This window comes from Chaetodon auriga, chromosome 23 (genome assembly GCF_051107435.1).
Source record: "Chaetodon auriga isolate fChaAug3 chromosome 23, fChaAug3.hap1, whole genome shotgun sequence".
Taxonomy (NCBI): domain Eukaryota; kingdom Metazoa; phylum Chordata; class Actinopteri; order Chaetodontiformes; family Chaetodontidae; genus Chaetodon; species Chaetodon auriga.
Genome location: NC_135096.1, coordinates 6,762,759 through 6,789,877, shown reverse-complemented (window position 1 = coordinate 6,789,877; position 27,119 = coordinate 6,762,759). Strand labels below are relative to the sequence as shown.

General features: G+C 43.5%; 3 protein-coding genes across 3 annotated transcripts; 1 reads left to right on the top strand and 2 right to left on the bottom strand.

Annotated features, from left to right (window-relative positions):
• The first annotated feature begins 373 nt into the window (after positions 1 to 373).
• LOC143316265 (tubulin alpha-1B chain-like) lies at positions 374 to 5,880 on the top strand. Its single transcript, XM_076724144.1, has 4 exons — positions 374 to 466; positions 3,387 to 3,609; positions 3,968 to 4,116; positions 4,195 to 5,880. The coding sequence occupies exons 1-4, from the start codon at positions 464 to 466 to the stop codon at positions 5,173 to 5,175; spliced, it is 1,356 nt and encodes a 451-aa protein (XP_076580259.1). The 5' UTR covers positions 374 to 463; the 3' UTR covers positions 5,176 to 5,880.
• Positions 5,881 to 9,043: 3,163 nt separating this feature from the next.
• LOC143316267 (otospiralin-like) lies at positions 9,044 to 10,834 on the bottom strand. Its single transcript, XM_076724147.1, has 4 exons — positions 10,777 to 10,834; positions 10,210 to 10,288; positions 9,541 to 9,567; positions 9,044 to 9,331 (listed from the first exon to the last, which is right to left on the bottom strand). The coding sequence occupies exons 2-4, from the start codon at positions 10,274 to 10,276 to the stop codon at positions 9,150 to 9,152; spliced, it is 276 nt and encodes a 91-aa protein (XP_076580262.1). The 5' UTR covers positions 10,277 to 10,288; positions 10,777 to 10,834; the 3' UTR covers positions 9,044 to 9,149.
• A 1,019-nt stretch (positions 10,835 to 11,853) lies between these two features.
• LOC143315655 (uncharacterized) lies at positions 11,854 to 18,830 on the bottom strand. The gene is made up of 11 exons (XM_076722980.1): positions 18,818 to 18,830; positions 18,663 to 18,730; positions 17,281 to 17,509; positions 15,319 to 17,113; positions 15,047 to 15,220; positions 14,629 to 14,802; positions 13,920 to 14,093; positions 13,319 to 13,492; positions 12,976 to 13,149; positions 12,532 to 12,578; positions 11,854 to 12,413 (listed from the first exon to the last, which is right to left on the bottom strand). The coding sequence occupies exons 1-11, from the start codon at positions 18,828 to 18,830 to the stop codon at positions 11,854 to 11,856; spliced, it is 3,582 nt and encodes a 1,193-aa protein (XP_076579095.1).
• Between the last annotated feature and the right edge of the window lie 8,289 nt (positions 18,831 to 27,119).

Here is a 27,119-nt window from a genome sequence, read left to right as displayed (position 1 = left end):
TACACAAATAGTACAGCTGAACAACTTCATTTTTTAAGCTGATCACATGTTTTGGACCTAACTCCTGCTGTCCGATAAATGTAGTAAAAGTACAATATTTTCCTCACTTACATATTCAAATTAAGAACAAGTTCCTCCGCATTGTTCTTATGTGAATGTAGTTAATCACGTTTCACCACTAGAAATACACTTCACGCAGTGATCATGTGAGTGCTTGAGCCGTTGCTTTTACTCTGAAAAGGTCAGACAGGAAGCCATATCTCACTCTTGAAAAAACAAAGATTTGAAAACAACAAAGCGAAGCTGTTAATGGCTCCTCCTCATCCTCCTCCTCCCCCTGCCTGCTTTAAAAGTGTGTTTCACACACCGTCAGGACTTCACTCACAGAGATCTCATTGTAGGTGCACTGTGAGAGCCTGCCAGTTTGAACTTCTTCTCCAAAAAGGACAATTAAAGCAGCACAATGGTGAGAATCAAGTCATTATTACTATTACTAATTTAATTCCTTTGCTAATATTCCAAAAAAGCGACATCTGCAGTGTTTTATGTGCTACTGGTGACTTAGAAAAAACTTTAATGCTCCTGAAAATCATAGATTTTTTCCTCTAAAACGTTGTAACACGCCTGAGCGACTGTCGACTGTCTACTTTAGCGGGCTCCAGGCTACTTCTGAAATAACTTTGCGCCATTGCTGCAGCACGTGAAACTCATTCATTCGTTTGAAATAATGAGAAACAGAAAGTCGATTAGCGGAAACGTGCTACCAGGCATGTGGCTCCAGCCCCAGTAAAGGTTAACTGTTTCCATATGGGCACTGGAGGGCTGCCTGAAGGGAGGGCGTGCTTGTTTGCCTGGCTGGTTTGGGGAATGCTGATGTGGCTTCCAGCGGCCGCTTGTGTGTATTTTACATTTCTATTTCTGCCGCTGATAAGCTGCTGGATTCCTGCAGTGTTGGACCTGAAGCTGCTGCTTTTGGGTCTTCTGAACACATTGAGGTTGAAGAAATCTAAAAAGATGTAAAAAAAATCAGTAGTCTGCAACAGAGATAGGTGCTCTGATGTCAAACTCGAGGCCAGGCACATGATGTCTGGCCTCACGTTAGCCTTGGATCAACATTTTTACAAGCTAATGAGAGCTAAAGAGTCTTAAGTTCATTCTTCAGCATGAGGTCAGGCCACTGACCTTTCTCTTTTGACTTTGTTCCTTCATAACACAGGAGCAAATAGTGAGCGTGTCGTAATGTTTGCAGGTCGTTTGGAAAGACGGGAGCTCATAAAAACAGTTTGTCTAGGTGTAAACTCGGAAGAAAAGTCTGCTTCCCCAAATGGGTTTGAGCTGCTGCCTCTTCCTGTTGGGCAATTTGGTGAAGAGCATGAAAGGGGAGGAAGTGTGAAAAGTCTTCCTGCCTTCAGAGTTGCTATTCCTCCTTAAAAAGTGCAGTTAACACGGAATACTCAGCATACTGTGCTCCAGATTTCTTTTCACCGTGTTACATTTTGGTTTTATAACAATAAAGATTTTGTTCACTGTTAAACCTCAAGAATTGAAAAACACATATCACTGCATAAAAACACAAACAACCTCCCTGTAGTTCATTTTCAATTGGGAAAAGATAAAGTCATAATGTTTTTCTGATTCTTCTGTGTCTTACTACACAATGCTCCACTGTATTACTGAAATGCCAACGTCAGCCATGACGTAGTTTAAGGACTAGATACAGGAAGTAGATAACCACTCAGTTGCCTGGAAGCGTAAATTTCACACTGTGTCTTGTAAACATGAGCGGATGTGGTGAGTTACAACACCAGTGAGCAAATGCTGAACATAAGCTTCCTTACAATTTCAGAATGGACAATTTTGTCAGCTTTCTGTGTTTGATTTTACAAAAATTCACTGAGGAGCTCTATGCAGCTGCAACAAATTACTTCCATGATAAGCTGCAGTCTGGGAGTCCAAGCAGGTCAGTGGGGTACAGTTTAGTGGTCTGTGTGGCTCGCATCATGGAAGCTTCACTCAAAATAGCTGGCTGCTGAGCTGGCTGCCATCGCCATATTTGGCAACTCCCATGTCACGCTAGCCCCTCCCCATCCTTATCACAAGATTTTTTTTCAGGGGAGGGGGGGGGTCAAGGGATCAAAATTCACAACAAGCCACAAGCCCACAAAGAAAAAACGATTTACGTCAAATTTTAGGCTGTTGTTTAGGCTTCAAGTCCGAACAGAACTGCCAATTTTGTTTCAACTGTTCAATATTTTTAGCTATTTCAACCATCCATCCATCAGTTTTTTTAGCTAATGTTATTACAACCACTTATTCATTGCCTTTAGCTAACTATTTTAACCATTTATCCATTCAGGTGTCACACTTGTCTGGGTATTTATTTCAAATCAAAATGTATTTTCTATTCTTTCAAAATGATTTGAGCCACTTTACATTCTTTTCATACCCCCTATCAAGGCCTGATGCAGAAGCGCATCAGAGTTTGGGTTCCCCAAACTCTTTTGTCGGGCATGAGGTGAGACACCGAAAGCGTCACGGTGATATTTTGACAGCCATACTTGAGGCATCTGTGTTCTCATATTACCAGTGACAGCTGAGCTTTTGTTGACAGACTAACTGCCGCAATAATATGTAAACATACAGCAGGCCAAAGCAGTGATGGACCAGCAGAAAGGAATCTGATTCATGCTTTCTAACACGAGTTAACAGTTAATTCATGATGTTGGTTTCTTCCTCAAAAGTGCTACTCATGTACTTTGATGTTCATGAGTTTCGGTTGGCCCGCATTCGCATTTCCATCTCTTCTATCTCCTCGTGAAAAGCCAGTTAACAGAACAGGACAGACGACATTGCACTTTAAACTCCCTCAGGCCAAATTTCCCTTCCAAGTGATGAGACCAAACTTGTTTCAGTCCTCAGCAAGCCTGCACCCATTGCCTGCACCCATTGCCTGCACCCTCCACCCCCACCCACATCTTTTACAAGGAACTAGAAATACTTCAGCAGGGTGTGGAAGCACTTTGGTCCCCATACACTCTTGACAAGACTGTGTCAATCACCGCTGCTCCTTATTTATATGACTGACTCCTGATTTTATGTACAACATCTTACTTGCAAAGATCTGCGAGAATGTACCAGTTTTCAGCGAAGTTTGCATATCCTGACCTGCAAATTTGAATACACCACATTTGTGGTGCAACTGTTGTGAAAGTATAAAAGCAGTTGACGGCTCCACCCAATGTGTCCTGTTGCTCAACTGTCATTTTCTGATTTCAGTGATGCCATTTTGCATCTGAAAAGCGTTAAATATCTCTGCATCATACAGGATTTAATGCAGGAGAGTTAAATAATAATGGTAATAAGATGTCTTCTTTTTTCCTCCACAGCGTGAGTGTATCTCTATCCACGTTGGCCAGGCTGGTGTCCAGATGGGCAACACCTGCTGGGAGCTGTACTGTCTGGAACACGGCATCCAGCCTGATGGCCAAATGCCCACAGAGAGGCCCTCTGGAGGCTACGACGACTCCTTCACCACCTTCTTCAGTGAGACAGGCACCGGGAAGTACGTCCCCAGAGCCATCTTTGTTGACCTGGAGCCCACTGTGATTGGTGAGTTTTAGAGGTTTTTCCTCAAACTTCAGAGCAAAACATAAAGAACTGTAATTTTCAGCCGCAACTTCCTGTTTCACTTTCTTTGAACTCATCTCTCTGGGAGCTAGTGTTTAGGGGTTAAGGGTCTTGATCAGCAGCTGCTGAGGAAGCGGAAGAAGCTGTTATTAGTTATGGAAACTTTCTGAATGAAACTACAAAGGGCTGAGCTGAAGAACCAGCTTTTCTGGCACAGAAACTTCAGATTTAAGACAAATTCAGCATCCAGACCAAAATAACGTCAATTTTATCAAAAGCCCAAAATCAACATTATATCTCAGAGGGCTTTATGCGATATTCAACCACCTCTCTCTTTCAGATGAGGTCCGTACTGGCACATACCGCCAGCTTTTCCACCCCGAGCAGCTGATCTCAGGAAAGGAGGATGCCGCCAACAACTACGCCCGTGGTCACTACACAGTCGGAAAGGAGCACATCGACTGTGTACTCGACAGGATCCGTAAACTGGTAAGACGGGCAAAATTCAAACATGTTTATTCTTTCTTGTAGTATTCTTAAATACTAAGTTCTACCTTTCATGTACAGTCTGACCAGTGCACAGGACTGCAAGGTTTCCTGGTCTTCCACTCCTTTGGAGGGGGAACTGGTTCTGGCTTCACCTCTCTGCTGATGGAGCGCCTCTCAGTAGACTTTGGCAAGAAGTCCAAGCTGGAGTTTGCCATTTATCCAGCCCCTCAGGTGTCTACAGCCGTGGTGGAGCCGTACAACTCCATCCTGACCACCCACACCACCCTGGAGCACTCCGACTGTGCCTTCATGGTGGACAACGAGGCCATCTATGACATCTGCCGCAGGAACCTGGACATCGAGCGTCCATCATACACCAACCTGAATCGCCTCATCAGCCAGATCGTCTCCTCCATCACCGCCTCTTTGCGGTTCGACGGCGCCTTGAACGTGGACCTGACAGAGTTCCAGACCAACCTGGTGCCCTACCCTCGTATCCACTTCCCTCTGGCCACCTATGCTCCAGTAATCTCTGCTGAGAAGGCTTACCATGAGCAGCTCACTGTGGCTGAAATAACCAACTCTTGCTTTGAGCCAGCCAATCAGATGGTGAAATGCGACCCTCGTCATGGCAAGTACATGGCCTGCTGCCTGCTGTACCGCGGCGACGTAGTGCCCAAAGATGTCAATGTGGCAATCAGCAACATCAAAACCAAGCGCACTATCCAGTTTGTGGACTGGTGTCCCACTGGCTTCAAGGTTGGCATCAACTACCAGCCTCCCACTGTGGTTCCAGGAGGAGACCTGGCCAAAGTACAGAGGGCGGTGTGCATGCTGAGCAACACCACCGCCATCGCCGAGGCCTGGGCTCGACTCGACCACAAGTTCGATTTGATGTACGCCAAGAGGGCCTTCGTCCACTGGTACGTCGGAGAGGGGATGGAGGAGGGAGAGTTCTCAGAGGCCAGAGAGGACATGGCTGCTCTGGAGAAGGATTACGAAGAGGTCGGTGTCGACTCATTCGAAGGGGAAGAAGACGAAGAGGGGGAGGAATACTAAAACAGAGCTGTATTAAAGAAAGGGTAGCGGTATGCAGACCATTAATAAACACTAATGTCACTGCTGAGCAGCAGTTTGTCCAAACTCAATCCCATGGTGTTTCGTATATTGATATATGACTCTCCAATGAGAGAGAATGTGTCTTTACCTCCTTCTCAAAATAAAGCTGTTTACTCCTAATTCTCTTTGTGAAATCTTTGTGAAAACTTGACTTAGAATTACACAAACAGAGCCGCAACTAATGATTATTTCTTAATTACTAGACTGTTGAGTTTCCTTTCTGATTACTGATTTTTTCACCTGCTGATGTCTAATCATTTTGGTCAATGAACAGTTCAAAACTCAAAGACATTTGGTTTACATAGATAGAAAAATGGAAACCAAATCCTCATAACTGATGCTGAGTGTGACTTTAGGGCGCTTTCAAAGTTGGTTTAAAATTCATCTGGAACTGTTGTCACTGTTGCAGTCACACTGTTAAACAGTCCCAAAATTAAATCTATAGGTTTCATGTTCATGGACAGAAATTTTCTATTGTTGGTGACACTCTGCACGATTTTCCAACTGATGCATTTCAACTGAAAGTATCTTTTGTGCCTACAGCACATTTTTTTGAGTGCATGAAACACCACATTTATGCACTGCACTGGAGTCGCAGGAAGGTGGTCGGGGTGGATGGCAGGCATAAATGGTTCCAATTGTATTCATAGGAAGTATTTACAGGCAATAATAAAGGTTTTAAGAGTTTGAAAGTGTTTTGGTTTACATAACTTGAAAGTGCTTGAATTTTACTCTTAAAAAGCTGAACGAACCCTCATAATGTTAGTTAGTTTTTTTATTCCTGAAGTATTTGTTCATTGTGGAAATACACTGATGAAAAATCACCCAAAATTATACCATGATGTAAAAATATCCGTACATTCACGTAGCATCATAGTGAGCAAACAGAGCCCTCTGTTACAGCAGCGCACATATCAAACAACCAATAATGCCCAAAAATCACCTGGGAATGTACAACATATAATTATAAAGTTCACTTACATTTGACTAGTTTCACCAAACTCTCATGGGACCTCCTGAAGACTGCACAGCTCACCACACCGTTGACCTTCAAACAGAGTTAAAATTTATGTAAAACCTTTAGCACTTCTCTGTTAACAAGGTACAATAGCACCGTGCGTGTTATGCTAATATTAACATGCTAATAACAACACAAAATATCGCCAAAACTCCATGACGTGAATTCCAAAAGTGCCTAAATGAAACCATCCCGTTAAAATATTAACACATAACGTCCTTTACGTATTTGTACAGAATTATTTTACAAGATATGCGTGTATTTACCGACTCCTTTACACGTTCACAGCTTCATTCACCAGGCAAACTTTCGTCTTGTTCGCACGTGAGAACAGGAAGCGATACCGTGACGCACTTGGTGGAGTGACAATATTATGCTGCCACCTTGTGACCAAAGTCCGCCATAGCAAGTCAAAATGTGGCGACCCACTTACAAATCTGCATCGCATTTTACTCAAACTTAATGTTAGACTGGAAAAACAATATTACTTATTCACATATTCATTTACATTTAAACAATTTACCACACGGTTACAATCTTGTTATTATGACCATTAGCATTATTATTATTATTATTATGCCTTAACACACACTGTCTGGCTGCCTTCATGGTACACCTAAATAATTGAATGCAGTCTAACAGATCTGCCTCAAACTCTACAATTAGGAAGATTATCATTATTACTATTATTAAGCATGGCCTGCACCCATTGCCTCCTTCCTCCACCCGCCGCCCCACATCTTTTACAATGACCTAGAAATATTTCAACAGGGTGTGGAAAGCACTTTGGCCCCTAAAGACACTCTGACAAGACTGTGGCAATCACCACTCCTTGCTTGTTTAGTGGCTCATGATTTCATGTACAACATTGTGCTCGCAATGATACGTGAAAATGTACCAGTTTTCTGCAAAGTTTGCATATTCGGACTTGCAAATTTGAATGCACAGAAATCAGCTTGTGTCATAGTTTGGTCATTTGACATATGTGAACCCTGACCACCCCATTCAAGGTATGCAAATTTCCAAAGACATAATAGTGCAGCTCTGCAGAATCTGAAGGAATGCGATGCACAGCTCCAAGTTCTGGTATGTTGGCGCGATACAAGATGCAAGATGGGCAAAGCCATGTGCAAGGTTTGATTGCAAATAGAGACAATAAGGCAAGAAACTACCAAAAACACCACAGCTGAAAGCAAAACACTAAGAACAGGAAGATTTGAACAGTATGAAAGAGGCTGGAGCTGCAGTTTATTGTGCTGACGCTTTTTCAACATACATCCTGTTTGACATCAGGCAGAAAATCCTGCCATCATCATTATTACTATTATTTAAACTTACTGAGTGTTCCTCACTGCAGCTGTTTCATATATTCACCCCTTTAACTGAAGTTTAACTACAGTTTTTGTATGTTAATTTTAATGAGTTTGTCTTTCTCTGATTTTAACACTAAATGATTTTACAGTCGATAAATGTCTGAAATTAATCGAATGAAGGGTGACTTTTGTTTGTTTCATGGGAATACCTCTGTTTCACTGATGCAGCACTTTTACTTGAAGTGGAGTATTTTCTCTATGTGGTTTTAGGACTTCTACTAAAGATCTGATTCAAAGCAGAAACGCTTTCAGTAAAGCATCAGATCGGACTCGGTATCAAAAATACTCGATCATAAAGGGCTGGGATCAAAAACCTTGATCGGGATTTCTCCAGTTCAGAACATTAGTTGCAGCTCACCTCGGTTCAGGTCTGGGATTAATGTTTAAACGGGAGGGAAATTCACTTCGAAGCTTTTCGACAAGGAAGCTCTTGCGGAATCCAGAAGAGGTCACCATGCAGTGCAGCCACTTCCTGAAGGTCTCGGCAGACTTCCATAATAAAATACACCAAGACTCGTTGATCCTGAGAGAAAATGTGGAATTCCTGCCAATGTGTTTTGAAAAACTGGTCAACAGGATGAAAAGATTTCACATATGAGCTATTATTTGTACTTTACTTCAGTACATGTGGGAGAATTTGTTGCTTTTCCACACACGTTAAAGCAGTTTGTGCCTGGAGCCACCAGAGGGCGCTCCGCCCCTACAGGTCTGTGTTAGTTTGTCGCGCAGAGAGCAGGCAGGAGCCAAAACCAACGAAGAAGATGATGGCGGAAGAGGAGGAGTGATTAACTGAATGTACGTATTCAACGGCTGTTTATTATTGATGATGCATTAATCTGTAAACTGCATCAAGGTCAAGCTATTTGAACTATTTTACAATTCATAATAAATCTAATACGTAAAATTTGAATTTGCAAATCAATGTAGTGAAGTGAAAAAGTACAACATTTCCCTCTGAAATTGGAGAAAGTGGAAATACTAAAATAAATACAAGCACCTCCAAGTTGTACTGAAGAAGTGCAGTAAATATACGTTCTGATACTTTTACTTTTCTAAACCATCAAACACAAAATAAATAAAGTCATCACATTGTGCATTCAAAGCAACCTCGGTGTATGAAATAAAAAAGAGAAATTATCTTTAATTCCACATCATTTTCATTTATTTTACAACTCTTTACGACAATAGACAAATCATTTTCACATTCAACGTTGACTGTTGACAGTTTTAAGACAATTAAGCTTTTAATTAAGCTTTTTACACACTGAGACCCTTATGGCCCACAGAGGTCAAGAAGAAGGTCAAGATTATGGACAGAAAAGACCCAGGATGCACCGTTATCACGAGTTTTAATAAAAGACGCCTGTCTGTTCACATAACATCATGTTACTGTGACACCTGTCGCTTTTCCTGTTAATCTTGTTCACGGTATCTCATCCTTGTTTCTCGTTGTGTCCTTCCCCTTGTCTTACCATTGGTTATCACCATATCTCCATCACAGCCTGAACATCCTGTTCCTCTTTCTACTCGTCCGGTTCGTGGGCTCCGTACCCGAGCCGGTCCGCGGAAGGAAAATGAGCCCAGAAGGTTCTTGCCAGGTCTTCGATTCGTTCGTAGCCGCCGTGTTTCCTCAGGTCCTCCACCCAGCCGAAGAAGTCGGAGGAGGTCATTGCCCAGTTCGGGACGTCACGCTTCCGTCTTCCTTCTGCAAAACAAGTGAGGTGAGGAGACCTGAAGTGGGTTTAAAGGGACATTCTGTCTGTCTGACAGCCACTCTGAGTTTAGAAGATATTTTTCCTCATCTTGCATCTATTTAATATCAGTTTATCTGAGGTAGCAAGAGATCCTCCACAAAAGCTCCTTTTGTCCACAAACATTTGAGTCTGTATTGTTCAGAAAGATCATCACCTTCACCTGCGTCAACCGCGTCCTCGTCTGCACCTGAAAGACATCATCAGAAAACTTTGTATTTCATGGTCGTCGTATGTAGCCATGGTGAAGGTATTACACCGACCATTATGAAGCATGCAGAATATTTCATGGTGTCTTGGCGAGACTGGTGGAAAAGTTTTAAATCTCTCGTTGAGTCCGTTTGTTTTCAACTTTCAACAAACACCAAAAATGACTAAAACTCCAAAATGTCTTTGAGAATGTGCTTTCTGTTCACTGTCGCTGTAGTAACTCACATATAGAGCCGGAAAATTAGCCGCTGCTGATTAAACATTGAACTCAGAGGAGAAATCACTCTCTGCTTTGTGTTTCTGGAGCTTTTCACGGAAACATGAAGCAGAGAGTTGAGAGGAAAGGGTTTGTTTTCACGCTGCTTCGTCATCTTCAGCACGAATCCTTACAAAATGACACCCAGGTGAGAAAAACCGACCAGAGCTCTTTGTCTACTCCATTATTTCTGAGTGTTGAAGAATCTGCCTGATCCGTCTGACTCACCTTCATATATTAATGTGAACTCACAGCTTTTTGAGCTGCTTTATTAATGTTAAATTCTCCATTTCCCCTCGGTTTTGCTTGTCAGCCCTTCAGATCTTTTCAGAAACCGTATCGTAAGTATCCCTCAGTTCACGTTACCTGCAGGAAGCAGCAGCAGGAGGACAGACAGCAGGATGAGGACGCTCAACAGGAGACGCTTTGTCATGTTTCAGCCGGACTGAAGACAACACACGGACAGACACACACTCTTTGACATTTTGACTGAGTCAGTCTCACCTTCTGCTTCACGTTATAATGACATATTTTCATGTTTGTCTCTCCTGTTACGCTTCATCGTCGTTTCACGAAACTTTATTGTTCACGTGACGTTTCTCATTACAGCATCATCGGTGTTAATATGGCAAGAAGAGGGAAAGATTGTAGATGATGTCATAAAACACCTTTTCACCACTTTTTCGAAACAGGAAAAGAAATCTCTGTCTTATCAGATATGATCAATAAAGTTTTGAGGAGAAACTGACTAAAGAATTATCTCTGTTATACATGTCACACTGTTTAACTCTATATTCTAACAAGGACACTGAGCTTATGTCTTATATATATATTAAATATATGATACATTGTACGTATTGCTTTATCAAATTACCAAAAAGAAAATGACTTTGTTACCTCATGAAGTGAAGTTATCCAAGAAAAGACGCGTACCTGATCTGCGGATCTGGATCTGTAGACCCGTACGGGAGGATTTGGCGATGCTTTCGGCTCCGTCTGCAGACACAAAGTGCTTTTCTGTGTTCAGCTCTGCGAGTTTTTAGGGGGGTTTTCTTCTCACACCTCCGCATGACCTCCGACCTCTGACCTTTACTGTATGAATGGACGTCTGTGTGAGAGCTTTTCTGGCGAAGTCTCAGCTGTACCAGTATCCCTGCACTTATACTGAAGGCTTTTTAACATTGTGCTATTATTTATATGAATTATCAGCACTTGAAAACAAAGACATGATCTCTGCTAAATGTTTAACCTGTCTGTGGCCTGTATGTGCATCTTCAGCTCTTGTCTGATCACAGTAGCTCATTTATGAAAAACAGCTTGCTCAGCCAAAGAGATTATTCACAGTAAGTCCTGCTTCTCCAGATCATGTTGAAAATCCCCCGTGAGGCCAACTTGTAACCCGACAATGAAAGTTGAAATGGTTAACTAGCTCGTTGCTAAGTTGTTTGTTCTGCAGTGGAAAGTTCTGCTTGATGAAGTGTGACTGAGTCCAATGAATTAACTCAACATGACTGCACATGAAGGAGACTGAACCCAGGATATAAAAAATACAGCAGCAAAGAAAATGTGTGTTTCAATGGCAATAAACACAATAAAACTGATTGAAGCAGGAAAAGTTAATTCACAAATAGTATTACAATGTGCTTCCCTCATGTCATAATACTTCCATAAAGAGTGTTGGTAGAGATCAGTCATTAGTTTGTGGTCACTTTTGTTAAATGCACCATAAAAACACAACTTACACTGAAACAATAAAGGCTTGAAAACAGCTTTTTCTTACATTCTGCAGATGCAAGGTGAGGTGAATATATATGAGGTGAGATTAGTGTTGGAAAAACGTGACATTAAGGGTTGAAGTTAAGTATTTAAAGCATAAATTGTTGTTTAAAAAACAAAGAAACAGGATTTTATGACTTGAAAATAAGATTTGAATGTCTGAAAAAATTAACCAGGTGCCCGAAGGGAGAAATCAGCTGAATTTCAGTCAGTCCGAATCATTGTGTGCAACGATCATTGATGAATTTCCTGACACAGAGACACCGAGGAACCAGACCTGAACCAGAACCCAAAGCCGGGATGAAGAAGTTGACTGAATGTGGTGCTGAAGGTGTGGAGGTGGATCAGTGTGTCACAGGAGACGCTGTAGAAGGACAGAGTGCCAGCAGGACAGTCCACATACACTCCCACTCTGTTAGAGACAGAGTGGGCGGGGGAGGCGGAGGAGATGGATGTTCTGCTGTTATTGTGACAGGCGAAGAAACGACCAGTTTCATCAGAGCAGATCAGACTCCAGGACTGGTCGTTCCATCCAAACACACAGTCTTTCCTGTCTCCTTTCCTTCTGATTCCTCTGTAAGCCACCGATATATCGACTCTTCCTGTCCACTCGACCTCCCAGTAGCAGCGGCCAGTCAGACCAGTTTGACACAGCAGCTGACGGCACTGGTCGAACCTGTCCGGATGATCGGGATATGACTGATCCACGTCCACATGCGTCACCCTCCTGTTGTTGGCAGACAGTTTGATGTTTCTGTTGACTGTGTTTGTGTCCAGTTGGAGTTCACAGGAATCTGATGGAGAGAAGAGGACAGTTATTGATCTACCATCTGCTCATTGATCCACAGTTTGATGAAGATGGTTGGATGTGTCCTGCTTTGTTTTCATCAGTCCAATTGAAAACACACTCACACTTCATCAGGCCTGGTTTCAACCACTGGACTCCAGCAGGCTCCACCCTGAAAGGAGGAGGAAGGTCAGAGCAGCAAATCCTCTTTCAGCATGCAGACATGGACGTTACATTACTCTCACAACAAATACACAACATGTGCATCCGGCCTGCTAACTAAAACCATAACTGGTTTGGACATCCTTCGTCTTCCTGTCCTCTCTTCTTCCTCCTCTCTTCACTCATAACTCTGTCTGTTCGTCTGTCCGGTTGAACCAGGCCTCCCAACACTGACCCATCCACAGCAGAGACCAGAGTCTCTCTGTCCTCTCCTGTGTGAGCCCAACTCCTCCACAACATGAGCTGCGGCAGCATTTAAAGCTGCATCCAGCAGCAACATCTGCCTAAGACTTGCATGAATGCTGCTTAAGCTGCAGGAAAGCGCTGCAGCAGGCCTCGGCGTATACCTGAGAGTCTCCAGCCTCCTGTGTGGATTCTCCTTCCCAGGGGACAGCAGCTTCACTCCTGAGTCTCCAGGATGATTGTAGCTCAGGTCCAGCTCTCTCAGATGGGAGGGGTTGGAGTTCAGAGCTGAGGCCAGAGATGCACAGCCTTCCTCTGTGATCAGACAGCCGGACAGCCTGCAAGCAAAGTCATTTTCTGAGTCTAAAAACTACTGCCTACTACACTACTGTTTACTTCAAGGTCCTTTGACAAATTGTGTTATAAGACACAATTCTACACTGTTCATCCTCTAATGTAAATTTGATTTTAAATGGTCATCAGTTGGATGGGTTATTGTATCCTGACCTGAGAGTTTCCAGTCTACAGTGTGGACTCTTTAATCCATCTGACAGCAGCTTCACGCCTGAATCCTGCAGGTTGTTGTTACTCAGGTCCAGCTCTCTCAGACTGGACAACTGGGAGCTGAGAGCCGAGGAGAGAGCTTCAACACTTCTCCCTGAGAGGTTACAGCCACTCAGTCTGCAGAGGAAATAACGAACAAGAAGACAAGTGACATAGATGATTTACAATGCATGCAATCAGTCTGTGAGTTTCCAAGCAGTGCTGTAAAGGCGAGAGAGATGCTCCATCAATATTTAATTACTCATCCAAACTACTTCACACTTGACACTGCACTTAACTGGGTCCTCAACAATACACCCACCAAGTGTCAAGTTGATCAGATTGGTGACTAATCATGGCTGAATAAGGAATAAACAGGCATCCGGTAATCAAAGGCAGATGATATCAAGACAGAAATGAGATCCTCCATCGAAGCCAGAGTTCATATTTCATCTTGTACAGCAAATTAATTAAGACAGCCAATATGATAATGATTAAATAAATGGTACGTTGACAGTCGGGATGGAAAAATTCTTCAGTTAAAACAAGCAAAACGCGTGTTGACCTGAGAGTTTCCAGCGTACATCGCGGACTCTCCAGTCGATCAAACAGCAGCGTCACGCCTGAATCCTGCAGGTTGTTGTTACTCAGGTCCAGCTCTCTCAGACTGGACGGCTGGGAGCTGAGAGCCGAGGACAGAGCTTCAACGCTCCGCTCCGTCAGCTTACAGCCACTCAGTCTGCAGAGGAAATAACGAGCAAGAGGACAAATAACATTTGTGTTAAATGAGTGCATCTGCATGTCACTTTTTGGATGCATGTCAAAAGAAATCTCATAAATTCAAGTTTGTGAAAGTGCAATAAAGTATTTTATCGCTGTAGAAATATGATGTGTCGTTAAAATTTGTGCAGGAATAATTTCAACAGTGAGTTTTCAAAGTCTGAGAGACTGGACACATGAATGTCCTCTCATGAGTTTTGACCCTGTTCTTACGCCTGAGCTGAGAGAACAGTCAGCATGTTGCCTACTAACCACTGAATTAGAAGAAGACAAACTGTCCAATCAGGGCACAAAAGGTTCCACATAATATGACAGCGACAGTATCTTGGAAAGGAGCGATATTCGGCACTGACTTTGATGAGTTTGCTGTTTATTAGAGTCATGGGAAGCATTAATTCTGAAAGACTAAGTTTGAGTCAAGACTCCAGCTGTCGGACTTCTGAGTTGAAAGCAATATGTCAATGCTTTAACAGGAAACAGTAACTCGGTGAGACCTGAGAGTTTCCAGTGTACAGGATGGACTCTCCAGTCGATCAAACAGCAGCTTCACTCCTGAATCCTGCAGGTTGTTGTTACTCAGGTCCAGCTCTCTCAGACTGGACGACTGGGAGCTGAGAGCCGAGGACAGAGCTTCAACACTCCTTCCTGTGAGGTTACAGCCACTCAGTCTGCAGAGGAAATAACAAACAAGAAGACAGATTGTCAAGTCAAACATCAAATAAACTGCACTTAGGCTCCGACACTTGCTGTTCAATCCTAAACATGCTGCAATGTGACAATAACAATAATTAATTTCACAGCTTGCAGTTGTATATCACCTTTTGCGTGCATGTGAAAATGAGAGAGACTGTTTGAACTAAATGGATGTCAAAACTTAGAGAAATGACGAGACAAACAGTAGCTTGATGTGACCTGAGAGTTTCCAGTGCACAGTGTGGACTCTTTAATCCATCTGACAGCAGCTTCACGCCTGAATCCTGCAGGTTGTTGTTCCTCAGGTCCAGCTCTCTCAGACTGGACAACTGGGAGCTGATGACTGCGGACAGAGCTTCAACACCTCTCCCTGAGAGGTTACAGCCACTCAGTCTGCAGAGACAGCAGTCGGGAAACAAGTAAGAAGTTATAGATTTTTTTCTCCTGTTCAAAGATTGCATAGAATTTACTGATGAATAAATCCCGCTTACAGAGCTTTCCTGGAGGCTTTGACCACTGGCAGCAGCTTCAGAAGAGCCTCCTCTGAAGCTGAGTATTGCTTCAGGTCAAAGACATCCAGATCTTTCTCTGATGACAGTAAGATGAAGACCAGAGCTGACCACTGAGCAGAAGACAGCTGATCTGTGGAGAGTTTTCCTGAACTCAGAGACTGTTGGATCTGATTCACCAGAGAACGATCGTTCAGTTCATTCAGGCAGTGGAACAGGTTGATGATTTGCTCTGCAGAGAGATCCTCCTCCAGCTTCTTCTTGATGTAATTGACAGTTACCTGATTGTTTTTTGAGCCACTTCCTTTTTGTGTCAGCAGACCTTGCAGAAGAGTCTGATTGGTCTGCAGTGAAAGTCCCAGGAGGAATCGGAGGAACAGGTCCAGGTGTCCATTTGGACTCTGTAAGGCCTTGTCCACTGCACTCTGGTGGAGATGTGTGAGCTCAGATTTGCCTAAAATCCTGAAAATACCTTTAGATACGGCAGATGACAGCAGATTGACGCCAGAGTTGATGAGTGTCAGATGGACATGAAGAGCAGCCAGAAACTCCTGAATACTCAGATGGACGAAGCAGAACACCTTGTCCTGGTACAGTCCTCTCTCCTCTTTGAAGATCTGTGTGAACACTCCTGAGTACACTGAGGCTGTTCTGATATCGAAGTCACACTCTGTCAGGTCTGATTCGTAGAAGACCAGGTTTCCTTTCCGCAGCTGCTCAAAAGCCAGCTTTCCCAGAGACTCAATCATCTTCCTGCTCTCTGGAGTCCAGTGTGGACCTGAACCATCTCCTCCATCATACTTGATGTACTTCAATTTGGACTGAACCACCAGGAAGTGGATGTACATCTCAGTCAGGGTCTTGGGCAGATCTCCTTCCTCTCTGGTCTGCAACAAATCCTCCAGAACTGTAGCAGTGATCCAGCAGAAGACCGGGATGTGGCACATGATGTGGAGGCTTCGTGATGTTTTGATGTGGTCGATGATTCTGTTGGCCTGCTCCTTATCTCGGAATCTCATCCTGAAGTACTCCTCCTTCTGTGAGTCGGTGAATCCTTTGACCTCTGTCACCATGTCAACATACTCAGGAGGGATCTGATTGGCTGCTGCAGGCCGTGAGGTTATCCAGAGGCGAGCAGAGGGAAGCAGGTTCCTCCTGATGAGGTTTGTCAGCAGCACATCCACTGAGGTGGACTTTGTAATGTCAGTCAGGATCTTATTGTTGTGGAAGTCCAGAGGAAGTCGACACTCATCTAGACCGTCAAGGATGAACAAAACCCTGAACTCTTCAAACCTGCAGATTCCTGCTTCTTTGGTTTCAGGAAAGAAGTGATGAACAAGTTCCACCAAGCTGTACTTCTCTTTCAGCATATTCAGATCCCTGAAAGCAAATGGAAACATGAACTGCACGTCCTGGTGGGCTTTGTCTTCGGCCCAGTCCAGAGTGAACTTCTGCGTTAAGATTGTTTTCCCAATGCCAGCCACTCCCTTCGTCATTACTGTTCTGATTGGTTCATCTCGTCCAGGCAGGGGCTTAAAGATGTCCTGTTGTCTGACTGTCGTCTCAGGGCCATCTGGTTTCCTGGATGCTGTTTCAATCTGTCTGACCTCATGTTCATCATTGACCTGTCCAGTCCCTCCCTCTGTGATGAAGAGCTCTGTGTAGATCTGATTCAGAAGGGTTGGGTTTCCTGCTTTCGCGATCCCCTCAAACACACACTGGAACTTCTCCTTCAGGTTAGATTTATGTTTACGTTGGGTAAATGCAGCAAGATGTTCTGAATGAATACACAAAATACGATATCAGGAAGTGATTTGTGAAGTACATGACATTGGAATTACCCTAAAGACTGTGCATATAAAAACATTTTCCTCCATCTGTTGAGACATCAGTGAATGTCCCATCTATGCACCATGTTAAATCTTTATAGAGAAATCCTCTTACTGCTCTGCAGACAGTCGGCCAGCTCCTCCTGCTTCATTCTCCTCAGGAAGTGCTCTGTGATCTTCAGAAATGCTTCTTTGCTGCTCCTCCTCTGCTCTGCATCCTCACTGAACAGCACCTCCTCATCCTCCCCCTGACTCTCCGGGTATTCTGGGTAATCTGAACTCAGAGCCTCCTGGATCTTTTTCAGCTCTATCTTCACAAAAGTGACGATGTTCTCCTCCAGCAGCTGGAACAGAACATTACATGAACACCAAACATCAGATCTACGTTGGACAGAACAGATGTAAAAGTAGCTGTTGCACATGTTCAGACCATAAATATGGAGTCCAGATGTGTTTGATGCTGCCGGGCAGACTGGTTGCTGGGAACCTCTGAGCTCTCCAGGTCGAGTCTGTGGAGGAGTCATTGAATTAGAACGATGCTGAAAACAAACATACAAAAAAAACCTCTCTGGGTAAATCTGGAATATTTTAATGTTATTCACAGCTTACTTCTGTGCAGCAGCGGGTTGTTTTCCTTCAAAACTATCAAAGCGACCCATTGACCTGTCACTCCTGAAGGACACACGCATATGTGCTTGATGCTGCCGGCCAGACTGACCGCTGGGAACCTCGGAGCTCTCCAGGCAAACCCTGTGGAAGAATCATTGTACTGCGTTGGTTCACCAGCTCATCTTGTTTAGCCCCTCCAGGTCTTACTGACCCCTATAATGCTGTGGGCAGCATTGCACGGCTCACATAAGCTAATTGGATGCTACCTGTCCAGTGCACATTGGTGGTGAGTAGCAATAAACTTGTGGCAGGTGAAGTGAGTGAAACATTGGAAAGCCAAAGAGAAAATGAGAGATTACTGGATGAAACCAAAGCTAAGGGTCAAACCGTGACTTCTCTGGGCTGCACAAAGGTGAACAGCATGTTTTTTTTTTTTCTTTTCAACTTGTTGTGCATGTTTGAGCTTTGTCTCCTCTTTGAGCTTCTGCAGTCTTTGGTTATCCACAACACCCTTCTCTGTCCTTCAGCAGCATCGATCAGAAACGGACTGCGTGTTTGCTCAGACTTCCTCTGTGTTGGTTTATCCTGCTGCTCTCAGTCCAGCTGTTGTCACTGACATGTTCCTATTTCTACTGTCACACGACTGAAAACCAGAAAATGTCGGTTTGATGGAGGAACTCAGCGGCATCAGGGTTAGCCTTTGCCAGCATCTGATAGCTTCACTAAAATCCTTGTTTTCACTCGTGCAGGCATCAATTAGAACATGTGTGTGGAGAAAATGTGAAGAAGAACGATGCTGAAATATTTTAATGTTATTCACAGCTTACCTCTGTGCAGCAGCGGGTTGTTTTCCTTCAAAACTATCAAAGCGACCCATTGACCTGTTACTCCCGAAGGACACACAGCTGGGTTCAGGTCCAGGTTCAGCAGAGTCTGGGGTGTGCTGCTGCTCTGGGCTTCAACACAACACACACACACACAGAGCTTTACGCGTGAATAACGAGTGATCTGAGTGCTGTGACATGGGGCAGAGTCCATCTCACCTCTGGCCATCATCTTCCCCACACAGAGTGGTTTTAGAGTGGAGGACTCCCTCCTCTCTGTCCTCACACCGATTCATGCTGCTGAACTCACATCAGCTCACGCACACTTTGATCTGGAAACACAAATCATTCACCTGCACATCAGCTGAAATCCTCCTTTCCATCATTTCTCCTCTCAAAATATCAGCTGCGCCTCCAGTGATTGGCTGTTATCTTCCGTTTCCTGTCAGTGTCAGCTGAACGCAGACAGGTGAGTGAGGCAGAGCTGCTGTAGTTCTGCTATCACACCACTAGATGGCGCCATGAAGCTGCAGTGAAGCGAATAGCGGCCGGTACACACACCTGTACTGACACACACTGTATTGTCCTGGTTATTTATGTATGATTTTATAGTTTATTCTATTGAACTTTTAAATATTTTAATATATTTTATACACTTTCTCTGTGCGCAATGTGCTGCATCTGCATTTTATCACGTAATCCTGCGTTGTAACTGTCAGACAAATGAATGTGCCAGCAATGCATATTATATTATCTGTGAGGTCATTAGAATGGCTCCTTTGACAGTTTTATTATTCTATTGTTGTATCACTGATGTGTAACGAGTACTTTCATTTTTGTAGATGGTCGAAGTGGAGCCAGTTTTAACTGTTTTGTCGACTTGTACTTTAATGAACTGATCATTTGTTTTTTTATTTCAATTCTTCATATAAGAAGTAACAGAACGTAGTGAAATAAAAAGTAAAATGTGTACATAGTAGAAATATAAAGAAGCAGAAAAACTCAAGTAAAGTACAAATTTTTCCAAATTGTACTTAGTTACAGTATTTGAATAGATGAGTTACTTTCCACCATTGGAAGTTACACAAGTGGAGAGATTCTTCCAAAATAAAAGACTGAGATGAATCTTTCATTTGATTATCGATCGCAATTAAGTTCAAATTGAGAAAAAGAATCAACTTGTTTCTTTTGTGAAGCGACACAGTTACATATTGAATTAAAGAATAAAAGCTCCTCACAGCCCTTGAACGCTCCTTCCTGCTGTCTCCGCATCAGCTATTGAGGACCACCTCTCTCTGTTTCTGCTCTTATTCCGGCGTTTCTACTCCCAAAACATAAATGAACAGTGAACAATGGAGGCTCAGATCGTGGCTGTTTCTAGTGAAGCGGCTTGTGCTAACAAGTGAAACATTTCAAAGTTGTCACATTACCTTCAGCTGGAGGTTGAGATGGAGAAAACAATCTGTGCCACAAAGTCCACAGAGAGTGAAACTAAACCCTCAGAGAGGTGTGTGAGAGTTAAACATTAATCAGATCTATCAACCGCCAATGAAATCAGTTTGAATAAGGTTGATGTCTAAAGGGAGCACATATAGATAAAAAAAAGTTAATATATGACTAAAGTTCTTATCAAACACACCTCAAAAAGTGAAACAATCCTACTATCAAATGTACATTTTGTGATTCAAGAGAGACTCAAATCTTTGATTTTTTTTTTTTTTTTATTGTATTCTAACACTTTGAAAACAAAAACATGTTAAACTACACATTAGACGACAGACTAGAGTTTGTTTTGAGTTTGCATTGTTAGGGAAGCTTCCCAGCATGCACCACGGCAAACAGACTCATGGATCTCATTGATGAGTGTTCCTGCATTGTTGATGCTGTTACTGTGTTTTACAGTCTTACAACCTGCTACATAATCAGCAGTCTTATGTAATTCTTATATAGTTTTTAAATAACTTCATCACATCCTATTCTAATTTTAAATGCTGGTGCTTTTCCATCCCATAATCCCCTGCTTCAGTGTCTCTGGAACATCAGGAGGGGACACGGCCTCCTTCCTTTGGAGCACAATAATGATAATAAGTGGTGACAAGATTTCGTTTGGCTTGGCATCGAGTCAACAAACGGGCAACACCTGAAAACAGACTGAGGTTTTGGTTTCAGATGATGACGCCTGTCACTCCACCCACAGCCTCCAGTCCTGTGATGGGACGAGAACACAGACAGTTCTGATTAATTACAGCACTTCTTCACTGCACTCACAGAAGCTCCCCTCCTCCAGCTCATGTAAGTACACGGTTTTATCTTCCCTCGGTAGAAATGCAGTAGTCTTGCACGTGAATGAGGCTTTTGGCTAAGGATTGTCCAAGTGTTTAGCAGATTTTGAGACCTAATTAAATCAAGTTAAACTGATGATTTCTCTGCAGAGGTGGAGACATGTTTTGCCTTTTGTTGAAAATATGAAAAAAAAAGCAATATTTTCCACTTCATATGAACAGCTGCTTGACGAATCCCCATAAAAATCTGAACCAAAAGCCTGAATTCATGTGTGACTGCCTTTTCAAGCCTTCTCTGATCTCGGCTTGGACTCAAAAATGCTCAAAGTGAGCTGACTTATTGGTTTCTAAGAAGCTGGCGTTTAGCAGATATTAAGTTTTGGCCTGACAAAGATGAACCTGCTTTTGTTGATTTATTCTAACGCACTGCTGTTTGCCATGTCTCTGATTTTCCAGTCCAACTGGTTTCAGTGAAGTGGAAACCAACACCTCCCTGTTTTCTTTATTTGAGTGCTTATCGATAAGGAGTCCAAATAAAGACAGACAAACACCATCAGCAGGAAATGTTCAGCACCAGCACAGGTATGACCCCTCAGCTCATGTTTATTTTCTGCTGCTCTTCAACAAAATGTCCCATCATCATCATCTGTCATCTTCATTGGGCTCTTTATTCTGATTGCTGCTCCAACAGACAAGCCCGCCTCCGGCTACGACCTGGGCCCTCTGCCAGGGGACCAGGAAGGTCATGGGGCCGGCGACAGGGGGCATGCGTCTGGACGAGATGGAGGAGGCGATCAGGGTGGAGATGATCGCCATGGTAGAGGCGGTTACCAGAGAGATGATGGGCGTCGAGATGAGGACGAGGAGCGCCAGAGGAGACGTAGTCCTGACCCTGACCATGACCGCCACGGGAGACGCAGCCCTGATCGCGACCAGCATCGCTACAGAGAAAGACGCAGCCCCGATCGCCATGATGACCATGACCAGGAACGTGACTACAGTCCACATCGACGCGGTAGCGGTGGAGGAAGCAGCGATGACGGCAGCTGCAGCGATGGAGATGACGGCCACGGCGGCCACGGTAAAAAGCACGGGCGAAAGCACAAGCACGGCCACTCTCATGGTCGTGGACGTGGCCGTGGACAGGGGCGAGGACACTGGTAGAAAGGTAAATACAGGTGAGCCACACCTGAGCGATGGGAACATCCTTGATGTGAAAAGACGCATCAGAGAGTCACAGATTGTTCGTTCACTGTCAATCAAATCTAATAATAAAATCTGACGATTAAACCACCCAGTTTCATCACTTTTATGGGATGCAAACAGCAAAGGATGCGACTTCATTTAAGAATAAGCACCATATTAGCTCTTCCAGGCTCATTCAGCCTGACACTTTTTAACGTTTTTGTCAAAATAGAGTAAAACAAACAAACAAAAACAAGATTTTGAATGACAGGAGTTAAGGCAGGACTTTTTTTTCTTATTCATTTCTTTTATTTTTATTTTTGCCATTGAGGTTCGGGACACAGTGGCTTCTCGGAGAGAGGACGTGGCCGCGAGCCGTGAGTGTCTCCACAGACTCGATGCTGAAAGAGATGGACGCTTGTTAGGACCATTTGTCATAGACAGCTGCTTGATAATCCAAATCAGAGCTGAGTGTGAAAACACAACATTCATGTATTGTCATTAGAGAGCTTACCTTCTCGTGCCAGCCTCGTTTACGCCTCCTCCTCTTGTTCTGCTGTCCCTCTTGTGTCCGGGACACAACAGGGGGACACAGTGTCCCCCTCTGATCTTGGACAGGACGCCGTTTTGAGCGCCTGTGTAAAATAAAGGGTTTTAGCATCTCTTGAACTTTAACAGTAAATAAACACTCCCAACTCTAAAATCATCGAAATTTGCCCGGTTTTCTGGGGAACTATAGGTTTCAAATGAACTGATCCCCGGTGGACGTGTTGTCATTGGAGAACCTACCTCTTGTGTGCACCCCGCGTTCCTCGGCGAGTCTTTCTTTTTGGTCTCCGCCACCCGGTGAGCGGGTATCTCAGCAGAGACGCAGGGATGTCCGTCTCGAGAGTTCGTCTCTTTCTCTTCGGGCTTTAGAGGAGAAGAAAAACACGTTAAGCACCTTCTATTCAGCACAGAGTAAATCATTCACAGGGAGAGAGTCTATAGTAACACCCACCTGTTTCCACGCACTTCGATCACGTCGTCCAACTGTCTTTTATTTGGACGGCTGTTTGGTGCGTCCCGTGGACTCCCTGCTGAAGGGGCTCTGGAGCGTTTGGTTCGTGGGGCGTCTTGCGTGGAGATGTCCCCCACGCCGACGACCTCCACCTCTGTCTGCCAAGTTTGACCTGGGATGGTCAGATTGGCCACGAGCGATGTGAGTTCATCCACAGTCTCGCGATACTGAAAAGCAGAAGATTTGGACGCTTCTTAGGACCATTTGTCATTTTCATCTAAACACACACGCACACGCACACGGAACAAACTAAAGCCAAAGTGTCTCTGCTTTACATGATGAGATCAACAGGTAGATTTTGTCTTTGAGCAGAGCTTTGGCACGTATTTGTACTGTGCAACACAGATAAATCATCACTTTCAACTTACTTTGCGCTTCCTTTGCCTCTTGGACATATTCCGCCATGTAGTCGCCATTCTGACAATGTGTCGTGAAATAGTCGTTTCCGTCCTGCACACAATGAGCCGAGATCAGAAATGATGAACACAGTTCTCTGCAGCTCGTATTTATACTCTCCTGAATGTTTCATTCTAGAACTGAATGTGTGACCAGGATTCCATCAGAGGTTCCAAACGTTCCAAGGTTCCAAAATTAGCATATGTGACTTTTCTAGCACTTGAACTGTGTGTGTTTAGGCCACAAACTGACATTTCAACCATTTATCCATCACTTTTGTCTATTCTCACTCGGATATTTTTGGTGTTTTTTTGGCCCGGTCATCAGATTGTGTGGATTCTGTCAGTCTGCAACATCAGCCGGCCTCCCCCTGTCACTTGAACACAATGTTGTTCTGGGGCCCTTGCTGCAACCTCTTGTTTTTACAGAAATATAATTTTCACAATAACACAATAACCTGTACATTTTACAGTTTACATGCAGTCGTCCAGTTGTTGTTTGACCAAACAACCTACATGTGAAAGTCACTGCGACAGTCTCATTATAAGTCTGTCCTTTAATTGAATATTTCTGCAAATTTTTACTCCAAAGTTGTTTAGAATTTAGTGTCTTTTGCTGTAGAGTTTTACAGTCTAAATACAGCAATTTCACACAATACTGCAAAGAACTGGAGCATCCTTTATGGATTACTGCGTTTCCTCAGAATAATTCAAACAAACAGGCTTGCAAATGAGGAAATACAAGAGCAATGAAACTCAGTAAGGACTGCAAACAAGCTCTGGAACAACTTAATGTGAAACTTTTAGCTGCTTCTTCAGCTGAGAGAGCAGAGCCGTTCACGAGCTGAAACAAACCTCCAAACTGTGAGTGTGGCTCATCATCACAGGCCTCCTCAATGAGGAAAGGACGCGAGGGTTCGCGTCTCGTCTTCTCCACTTCAGTGCCCTTCTCTGGGTCGATGGAGAAAAAAAACATCTAGAGGAAAAATAGATGACTGCATTGATAATAAAATAGCTTCATTAACAGCAAAAACTTAACAGCAGTCATTATTTTTCATTCAACCTTTTATTTTGAAGCCACTTATTACAGTAAAAAGGTCAAATGACATGTCCCCGAGCCCCCGTGTCACAGCCCCATGTCAGTTCAGAGTATTGCCTTTCAAAAGAGACCAAAACCATGCATGTAGTCCACATGGTTCAAGAACAGCTTTCACTTCGCTCTGGGTATGTCTCTGATCAGCGTTTTAGGCTCATTTTTACTGGAATGGTGAATTAGCTGCTCATAACTCACGTCCACAACCTGTGACAAGGGCTCATAAGTAGACTTTGATAGGTTTTAAGGGGTCACAGGACAAAGCGTTTGGCAACCACTGATGTAAAGGAGCTCTGAACAGCTTCTTGTCTTTCCGTTTGTCTCATTAAAGTGAGTCACATACTCAACTACAACAGGGAAGCTTCATTTGCTTTGCTTTGTCTTCCAGGCAGTGACCACCGTACCTCCTGTGAAACTCTCCCTGCCATCATCTTCCTGTGCCTACAGCCTTGGAAACTCAGCCAAACTGCTGATGATGGCCGCAGGGAACCAAACTGCATCATAATGCATTGTGTCGGCGTGGCTGCAGAAAAGGCAGGCAATGAAAAATGGTTGACTTCACTTCTGCACTCATGTGAAATAAAATATTCTAAAAACATGGACTGGAAAATTGTCTGTTCCAGAGTCCTTTCTTCACATTGAATCCAGATGTATTTTCAAGCAGCTGTGTGAGCTTATCGGAGCCTCTCCTATCAGACCGGACTGGTAGCCAACACCTCTGGGTGGAGCGGTGTCGGTTAAGGTAACAGGTGTACAAGGTGTGACACCGACTCCTGCGCTCGAGACTATGGGGGTAATTAGACTGAGTGAGTCTGTTGTTGGTTTACAGGCTGAACTGCGTGTGAGACAAACATTAAAGGATAGATTGTATTAAAGTAATACTTCAGTGTCCATATAATCGCCCTTCTTGTTCATATTGTCCAGCATAATGTGCTTTCAGTAAGTAAGTAAGTGCTTTCATGGAAGCTAACTTGTTGGGTTTGAGTAGCACGCCAGTCACTCAGTCTCTGATGCTAGTTATCGGTATGTGTGTGTGTGTGTGTGTGTGTCACCGGGGTAATTAACATCCTGCTTGGTGGCAGTTTAGTTCCTGACAGAGAAGGTGGAATGACTGAAATGTACGTTTGGAGCCAGAAACATGAGACCAAGCAGATAAAGACTATATTCTGCTCACTTGACCTTCGTTTCACAAAGTATCTCCATTCATAAGTTCACAAAGACGACTCAAACAAGCACGCTGGGCCAGGAGGTGGCGATAAAGTCAACATCAACGATGACTCAAATACCAGAGAAGAACAATTTGAGCATGCGTAGAAAGCCTATTTAACTTAAAAACACAAACAATAAGCTGATTATTTGCTCATTTGTTGTTATATAACATCCGTTCTGGCACACGGTTTAGCAGCGCTAACCAAACATTTTCCGCCGTTGTTGCTGTTTCAGGCGTCGCAAAGCAACAATGAGAGGTTTTGCATCTTTAAAAATCTCAGTTTCGATATTGTGAACCGATAATTTACTCCTTTCTCCGCGATTGGATGCATCAAACAATGACTTCCTGCTTCTCAATCAATAAATAACATTGAGAAATAAACCATCACAATAATTTAAACAGAGGTGCTCTGCAAAGTTTCGCTCTATAATAAATTAGCAATGAAACATGCATGAAACTGAAAAATCCTTCATTTGAAAGCCTTTAATGTTCTATTTTTATCGATGACAGTGAAGCAGTCGTACAAGTATGTGTGTGTTTGTGTGACCAACTTAAAGTATTCTCCTCTTCTGCTGCCAAAACACTCATGAAAGCCCAAGCAGGGTAACACTGCCCGGCTAATCTCTGGTCAGGTTTTCATGCCCACAGAAACTCTGCGACCTGCACGGTAAACATGTCGAATGACACGGTCAATCCAGTTGAACAGGTGTCTGACACATGTAATTTTCTCAGAAAATGATCGGTGTGCATCATGCATGCTCCACCTGGCCTTTCGCCCCCCTGTGTCGAAACATGTGTTTGTAATTTTGATGGAATTTCAGCAATGTTCACTGTATGTAACCAACCATTAAATTATGCAAAATGCCGTTCTGAATGTCATTTAAACAGCAGATTTGTACATTTCAGCTCTTAGATCATGTAAACTTGTTCAATCAACCAGATTTGGATGAAAGAAGGTCGCTGGTGACATCAGGTGGCAGCAAGAAGTAACTGTTAAAGCTTTAAAAAGTTAAAGGATTACAGATGTGAGACTTCGCATTGAAGGATCACATTGAAGCACCAGGATGTGACCTTGACATTTTCACCAGTTCGTTAGCCATTCAGTTCAGCAGCAAGAGCACAGTTTGGTCCATCTGTAGTCCTTCATATAACATATTCACACTCAGTGTCAATGAAAGGCAGCTCTTTGTAATGAATCTCCACCTCCCAGCAGAGCATCAGAGCCTGCGTGATGATATCTTCAGACATCTTCTGGGAAAAATCCTGAATCAGTTTGCTGACTGGAGGAAGGTGCAA